This window comes from Trichinella spiralis, assembly GCF_000181795.1.
Source record: "Trichinella spiralis strain ISS 195 chromosome Unknown Scfld2, whole genome shotgun sequence".
Taxonomy (NCBI): domain Eukaryota; kingdom Metazoa; phylum Nematoda; class Enoplea; order Trichinellida; family Trichinellidae; genus Trichinella; species Trichinella spiralis.
Genome location: NW_003526941.1, coordinates 11,339,893 through 11,347,909, shown reverse-complemented (window position 1 = coordinate 11,347,909; position 8,017 = coordinate 11,339,893). Strand labels below are relative to the sequence as shown.

The 8,017-nt window shown below is 35.2% G+C and overlaps 2 protein-coding genes across 2 annotated transcripts; both read left to right on the top strand.

The window, feature by feature from the left end:
• The first annotated feature begins 930 nt into the window (after positions 1 to 930).
• Tsp_07905 (hypothetical protein) lies at positions 931 to 1,808 on the top strand. The gene is made up of 5 exons (XM_003381336.1): positions 931 to 964; positions 1,088 to 1,163; positions 1,225 to 1,329; positions 1,511 to 1,641; positions 1,792 to 1,808. The coding sequence occupies exons 1-5, from the start codon at positions 931 to 933 to the stop codon at positions 1,806 to 1,808; spliced, it is 363 nt and encodes a 120-aa protein (XP_003381384.1).
• Positions 1,809 to 4,990: 3,182 nt separating this feature from the next.
• Tsp_07906 (hypothetical protein) lies at positions 4,991 to 7,458 on the top strand. Its single transcript, XM_003381335.1, has 12 exons — positions 4,991 to 5,011; positions 5,046 to 5,071; positions 5,258 to 5,315; positions 5,590 to 5,691; positions 5,721 to 5,789; positions 5,817 to 5,899; positions 5,942 to 6,053; positions 6,453 to 6,541; positions 6,562 to 6,712; positions 6,788 to 6,842; positions 7,018 to 7,090; positions 7,356 to 7,458. The coding sequence occupies exons 1-12, from the start codon at positions 4,991 to 4,993 to the stop codon at positions 7,456 to 7,458; spliced, it is 942 nt and encodes a 313-aa protein (XP_003381383.1).
• Positions 7,459 to 8,017: the final 559 nt, after the last annotated feature.

Sequence of the window (8,017 nt, the reverse complement as noted above, 5' to 3'; positions counted from 1 at the left end):
CCCTTGGCTTTTTTGAGATTTTTAGAAAAGTAGGCTTTTTCAAAAATTTCATTTTATTTGGTTTCATTTGCTAAAAGTTAGAAAAAAATAGAAGGTTTCGGGAAATTTTTTAGGCCAAATTAACCGGGAACTTGTGGAAATAAATGCCCTTTAAAAGTTGGCAGGCGCTTTTTTTATTACCCAGGAAAAGCAGCCCATCTGGGACTCCCTTGAAACGGCTCCTGGATGGTTGAATTTTGGTGTAGGAAACGTATTTTACATTATAGTGAGGTATTCGATGAAACTGCGTAGTCTTGTGCAATATTTCTTTGTTTTGGGCAAGTCTATTTTTCTTCATTTTCCGTCCATTTGGAATCAATTTATAGAAATTGTTACAAGACGGTTTGAAATGCCCATAAAATCTTCCATTCATTAGTTTCCTATTAGTTTATTTCATTTATTCGATCAGTAGAACTGAATTTTTCAATCTGTAGCTGTCAACATTTATTAATACCTGAGTGTCTATCGTATGACTTGAATATGTTTGATTTCATGAAATAACAATCTTTTCATTGATTTCTATGCTGTTCATGATCTCAACCATTCATTGAGCTTCTCAACGATACCAAAAGTGTGGCTGTTTGATTCAGTTTTAGCTCGCTTCATTATAATCAAATGACGCTTATGCGAATGGCTTTGAATGTTGTTTTGTGTCAAAATGATTGATTACAAATGGTGAAAATCAAATAAAATAACAATTTATAACAAACTAATTCACCCATGCATGGTATATATTCTAATCTTTCAAGATATATGCATATAAGCTCAGTAGAACAAAGGCCTGCCTCTAGGGAACACAAATGTATTTTTGAATTCTTTCTTTATATATGAGAACAGTATTGTACAATTATTTATTACATAAACTAACAATAATACTCAATTGATTATTTTATGAGATATTTGAGGAAATTGCTTGTTAGCATAGGTGTCATTTACACAGGGAAATAATGCATGATACTATGAAAAATGTAAATAAAACGTTTTATTTTGAATTATTCTTATTTCTGTATCATATTTAATCAATTAAATTGCGTAAATAAAAATTTAGATTTCAACGGGTTTCTGTATTACAAAAGTGAAATTCAGGCACAAATGTTATTGGAATCAGCAACTTTTGCTCGCGGGTATTTGTTCAAATTTTTGCATAAATGCTAATGAAATGCAATTATAGGATGTATTATCAAGCGCGAAGGTTTCGTCTCCATCTCTGACGTCCCCACTAAAATCGCATCATTGTACAACTTTTTTGCAATATCACGGCAAATACGCGTTTGTACGACGTGCGACCAGGTTTGTAATGATTACCATAATTTTTCTGATCAATTTAAATTACTTTTGCAACAACTTAAAATTTTTGACTTTTCAAAAAACCAAGGCTATAGCCTTTGCTGTTTTTGCGATTTTCGAAAGTAGGCTTTTTTCAAAAATTTCATTTTATTTTGTTATATATTGCTAAAGTTTGATAAAATAGAAGGTTCTGGAAAGTTCTATGGCAAACTAACGCGAACTTGTTGAATAAATGGCCTCTAAAGTTTGCATGCGCCTATCTTAATACACAGGAAAGCAGCCCATCTGGGACTCCCTTGAAACGGCTCCTGGATGGTTGAATTTTGGTGTAGGAAACGTATTTTACATTATAGTGAGGTATTCGATGAAACTGCGTTGTCTTGTGCAATATTTTTTTTGTTTCGGGTAAGTCGATTTTTCTTCATTTTCTGTCCAATTGGAATAAATTTATAAACATTGTTTCAGGACGGATTGAAATGTAAATAAAATCTAAATTTGATTACAAATTGCAATTCCACTGACATTTTTACCCTTTACCAGTTCTTGTTCTAGTATAGTTTTATTGAATGGTTGACTTTGCCATTAGTCTTGATTTTTTCATCGTCGGCTTGCAAAAAGTTTCCCACAATTTTGTGATTGGCTGTTCGTTGATACGTTGTAATGGTTTCGTTATTAATTGGCTGATGAATTGTGCAATGTTATTAGTTACTCAATTTTCATCACCAATTGGACGAATGTGTAGTAATATTTGATTTGCTCCTTAATTCTGTTCATTGATTGGGTGATTAGTTTTCATCAAAGCTTTCCCTCAATATATATTGCATTACAGTTTAATTATCTTATTGCTTGGTAGCACTAGTTTGATGCAATATTTTGGATGTTTACTTAATCTGATTTTCCTTTATTTACATTCATAAGGAGCAGCAGGTGTTTAAATCATCACTGAAAAGGAAATTCATTTACAATTTATAATATTATATGAAGGTTGAATACAAACGTAATAACCTTTATAATTAGTAAAATTTTCGATTATATTGATGTCATTCCGCTATTACCACTATACGTGCGGTGATTTCAACTATGCTAAACTAACTATTCTTATTTCTTGGACTCGATCTTGATGCAATTTTAAGAATGTCTTCCTCGTGCTTATTTAGTTAAGCAATGCTCCGCGCAGCAGTCAGGAAACGCGTTGAGCTCTTTTCCTCAATACCGCCTTCAGTTAGTTGGTAAGTGATATTTCATTCCTGAGCCACTGTTCTATTCATGTACGGTTCGCATCAGACAACGTGTTAATCACAAATGGAGGGTGAACAATATCATGCAGTTTGAATGTACTAAAGAATCCATGAGAAATTTGCTGTATAATTGGTGAACCCTGTCAGTGCACTTTATTTCCCTTTTTACCATTTTTTCTACATAAAGCAATATGAGTATTAAGGGTAAATTTTCACTTGATCGGTTGGTGATTGTTCATCCAAGAATGCAAGTAGACAAACTCTACTTCACGATATTTCTAACAGCTTATAGTGCAGTTTGGAATGGAAAAAGAGGTTGTGCTTGTTCAGGAATTAATCTGCAAAATATTATCATCGTGCTAGTACAGCCTCATTTACGTAAGACACTATTTTATACTTCTTTAATTTACTCCATAATATTATTTGTGATAGACAGAGACTTTCATCTGTAACGTATTGAGTATTTTGTTGTTGTTCAGCAATTACTATAATCGTTGGTGTTCGCTCATTACATTGTTATACGTTTTCAAAGCATACATGCATTTCTAGGTCAGCAGAATAACTTTATGCTAATGTGTTGGTAAACACTGCCGTTGGCATTCTGCTACGTGCACTTTGGGCTATGCAAATGCGGTAGCAGTGTTCCTTATATAAATTTCTGTTTATTGAGAGAACTGCACTATAGTATAAATGTTCGCTGCTGAAGGGCGGTCTAATCACTTACTGCATTGCGTTATTTGGTCATTTCGATGGTTCACTGCAACAATTACGTTGTGATTGTTGGACTAAAAATATGAAGAAACCATGAACATCAGTTACAAAATGTATGATTCTACGTTTGCTTTATACGTTATCCCTGACAGGTCTGCTGACAGGTATGAATTTTCATATATTTGTTATTTTTCATACAATGTTTTCTTTCTTTCTCTTGGCACACTGCACTAAACATGCGCTCTTTATAAGCTTTTTGTAGTTGTTTGATTTTAGTCCTTTTGAATGGAAACTAGCGCGTTGTTTTTCAGTAATGATGTTCAACTAATATTCGAGACTTCATTACGGCCAAGCCAATATATAGTAGTACTAATGGTATATTTTGCTATAATTTTCAATGGTCCTTACAAATCCATTTGTAAAGTAGTACTCTGACATAGCAGGTGAACCCCTCCCGCATTATCTTTACTGGCCACTGTAATGTTTATTGCTAAGGTAAGATACTTGCCCAATTGTTTAAAGGAAATGTCGTGTGCAGTCGCACAATCGCACCCCTAAATGCTTGTCACTGCTCAAATCGTGCACAAGATTGTTTCAGCATGACATAGGAAAGCTGCTGTTAGCTAGAGAACACACTTTTATACTACCACCTTTGATACTTTCAGAATGGCAGTAACGTTCCCTTCATTTTTGAAATGACTCCTTAAAGTTTCTGTTATGTCATTGTACCGCCAATAGCACTGATTTATACAGATGCACCTATTTTCTGTCATTGAGAAAATAACTCAATGCCCATAAATGTTGTCAGTATTGATAAATGAAGCAATGCCTGAATATTATACGTGAAGATTGAGTGGAAGAACGCATATGACAACTTCCACCTCCTCCATCCTTCAACTTCTCCCTCATTCCTTCCTGCTATGCTGTCCCGCCCTCCTTTCCTTTCTAATGATCCCCATCATTGAGCTCGTAATAATACTAAGCTGAACAGAGATCGCATTCAACTGAAAATGCTGCCCATCCCCTATTGTCTATGCCTGATTCCCTATGCCTATCCTCATATGCTCCATGCCCCTGCTCATCATAAAATTTCATGACAACTGTTTAATTTTCCATAAATCTGAAAACGTATTTTATTTTCGAAACTATTTTCTGCGGAAGCCATTTTTTATTATCCATATAATTTTGATTAGAAGAAATGCATTGATAAAATATAAATTATTGAATCACCTTGTACTTTCAAGCAACTAAATTACACAACATGCATAAATGCGCAGTGATAGCATTTTCGTTTATTTTTAGTAATCTGCGATGCTTCAGGTTAATAATATTTCCTTTTAGGTAATTTTAGGGAAAAATTTGCATAACAATGCCATATTACGTTGTAATATGAAGTGTGTAAATAGAAACGTAATAAATTTCATCATCTCGTTTCATAATGTTGCTCATATTGTTCATTTTACTGCGCTATTACTGATGGAAAATTAGGTTGTTCTTCCTGAGGCAAAGTAAATAGTCATTTGCATAATTTACTTAGTATTATACATCTAATCAGAGAACTTCGATTACATTAGGTTATGCAGTTCACTGCAAAGCTATCAATCTAGCACGTGGTCAACTATAATTCCGCTCTTCAAAACCCACCATCCATGAATAACTGGTAAGTTGGATTTGATATTTTGGTGGTGGTATGCTATGCATGTTACTTTACATATATGGTGATTGGAAACTGGCGGGTGTCTTTCTAGTGTTATTATTGCTAAGTTTTAGATACATCAGATACTGAAGACGAAGAAGTATCTATTTCTGTTTTTTATTTATAGATGACTGCATTAATATAATTCAATTTTAGAATTTACATTATTTTATTTTCATATCAATGAATATGAAACAACGAAATTCTGAAAACTAACTGAATATGGTAACTATGCATCATGATGAATATGCCTTGCTTTTTACTTGAATTTTTCTGTTAAATTTAGGTTGAAGGTGGCAATGCCTTTAGCGCCACATTGCTTTTTTTCCAACTGCAGCACTAATGTTAAATTATCATGTATATGATATCATGGATTAGGTGCCCTTGATTCAATTCTTTTAAGAATTGAAACTTACATTTGCCTTGCTCCGTTTTGAAAATGCCCAGATGCAATCTATTATCAGTAAAGACAGGTAAAAGCTGTTGAACAGTGGTTGTTGGAACAGTGGTTCAAAAAACGTATGACAAAAAACAGTAAGTGTTGAATTTGTTTAATTACATAGCAAGACGATATGCGTATTAGATATAGGTGGAATTAGGTAACTTCTGTAATTACAGATTACGTCATCAGCTGAGTTTTTACGCTGTTCCTTTTGCTCTGGGCAACGTGATAAGTCATGTTCACATCATTTCGTTCTAAATTTGGCATCACAAGCATCCGTAAGTATTGAATTTACTCCTGATTGCAGTTGCATCGTACAGTGTTTGGTCCAGTGACGTTTCCCAGTTTTTCTAGTGTGGTTTCACTTATCATAAAAGTAAGAAGGAATTGATTGTAATTGTAGCAGATTTCGCTGAGTCAGTCGAGCAGCGTTCGTACAAATCCTGACAACGTATTGGTGCTTGTTGCTGTCAGTGCGTTTCCAATGTGATATGGCAAAAATTAGTGAGTAGCTTTTGTTTATAATAGCTATGGATTACGTCATCCCATGAAGCTTGTTCCGTTGGCAACCCTTGTTCACATGGACATAAATGCGTTTCCTACCTGTCCCAGTGTGCCTTTGCTTATTACAAATAGTATCGTTTATCAGTAAGTATTGAATTTGATTAATTAGATAGCTGGAAGATGCGAGTGTTACATGCATTGAATTAGATAACATCTATAATGACAGATAACATCATTAGCTGAACTGTTTTCAACTTCCTTTCGCTCTGGACACCGTGCTTAGTCATGTTCACATCAGTTTGTTCTAGATGTTGCATCACAAACATCCGTAAGTATTTAACTTGCTCCTGATTGCAGTTGGATACGTAAAGCGTGCACATTTTATCCATGACAGCATTACATTAACATCAAGCGAATTCGATGTTTCTTCTGATGGCCCTCTGAGTTGAAGTTGACGCAGTGACGTTCATCATTGGTACTACTGTGGTTTCACTTATCATAAGAGTTAGAAAGAAATAAATGATTGTAATTCTAGCAGACTACGTTGAGACAGTCGAGTAGCGCTGGTGCCCGTATAGATCTTTCGTCAGTGCGTTTCCAATGTGATATGACAAAAATTAGTAAGTAGTTTTTGTTTATAATAGCTATGGATTACGTCATCCCATGAATCTTGTACCGTTTGCAACCCGTGTTCACATGGACGTAAAGGCGCTTCCTAGCCGTCCCAGTGTGCCTTTGCTTATCACAAATTCACAAAGAAGGAATTCGATATTGTTTATGACAGCAATGAAAGACGTTAAATGAATAGAACAGGTATGTCGATGTACATCCCAGCATTTTGTTCCTGATAGCAATTTATGAATTTTTTAGTCGCAGCCGATGGCACTCTCAAATAGCGTTTCTTACGGTTTTTTTGTCACGCAAGGTAAGGAAGAATTTCATTTTTTGTAGAAGAATTGGTATGTATTTAAAGTTTTAGTGCGTAACTGTGAAGACGAGAGCCGCATCTTGAATGCTCTCCATCGAATATCGTTTTTTATGCTGCTGTTACGCTAATATGGCTGTAATATGGTATAACTATATTCAACTATGAATTTTAGAATCATGGCATGTTTATAAATTCTTCATTAAGAGCAGTAGAGATAGCGTAATGTACTGGTACGAAGCATCAAAGTAAGTGGATGAAGTAATGCAGGTAAGTAGAGTCGAAGCGGATATAAAGTGCGCACAGGTAAATGGATTGCAGGTAAGTACTGAAGGTAAGTACGATAACGCAGGTGAGTAAAATGAAAAGGTAAGTTGTGAAGTAAGGTAAGTAAGGTGTAGGTGAGTAAAATGAAAACGTAAGTTGTGCAGTAAGGTAAGTAAGGTACAGATGAGTAAAATGAAAAGGTAAGTTGTGCAGGTAAGTATAAAGAAGAATGATCGTAGAGTTAAGTGGATTGAAGTGCGATAGCGTAGAGGTAAAGGTAAGTGAGGCGTTACTCAACGCTGAGTGGAAATTGGGTAATTGTAGGGCATGTATCGAATTGCAAAAGTAAAGTGCCGGGTGCTGAATTATGTAAATTTTCGAAAAAAATACCTGAGGGGATGCCCTGGGCATAGCCTGAAAGCGAAAGAAAATTTGCATATCCCCCTGAAGGCAAATATTGTGCAATAAAATGCTTTGGGCGTAGCCTGCGGTAATATGCAAATTTTTATTTGCCCTGGGGCATAGCCTGAGGCGACGCCTGCGGCTAAATTTCAAAAAATTTCGAAATTTTCAAAAAATTGCCTGAGGCATAGCCCCAGGCGTAGCCTGAGGGCAAATAAAATTTGCATATTACCCTGAGGCGATTAAAAATTTGCATAAAAAGCCCCTTAGGTTAAATATTGTGTTATAAATTGCCTGGGGGATAGCCTTAGGGCATATGCAAATTTTTATTTGCCCTCGGGCATAGCCTGAGGGTAAAGCCTGGGGCTATATTTTAAAAAATTCGAAATTTTCGGAATTTTGCCTGAGGCATAGCCTAGGGCGTAGCCTTAGGGCAAATAAAAATTTGCATATTGCCCATAGGCTATTAAAAATTTGCATATTTTATTAAATAAATCGCCTCAGGC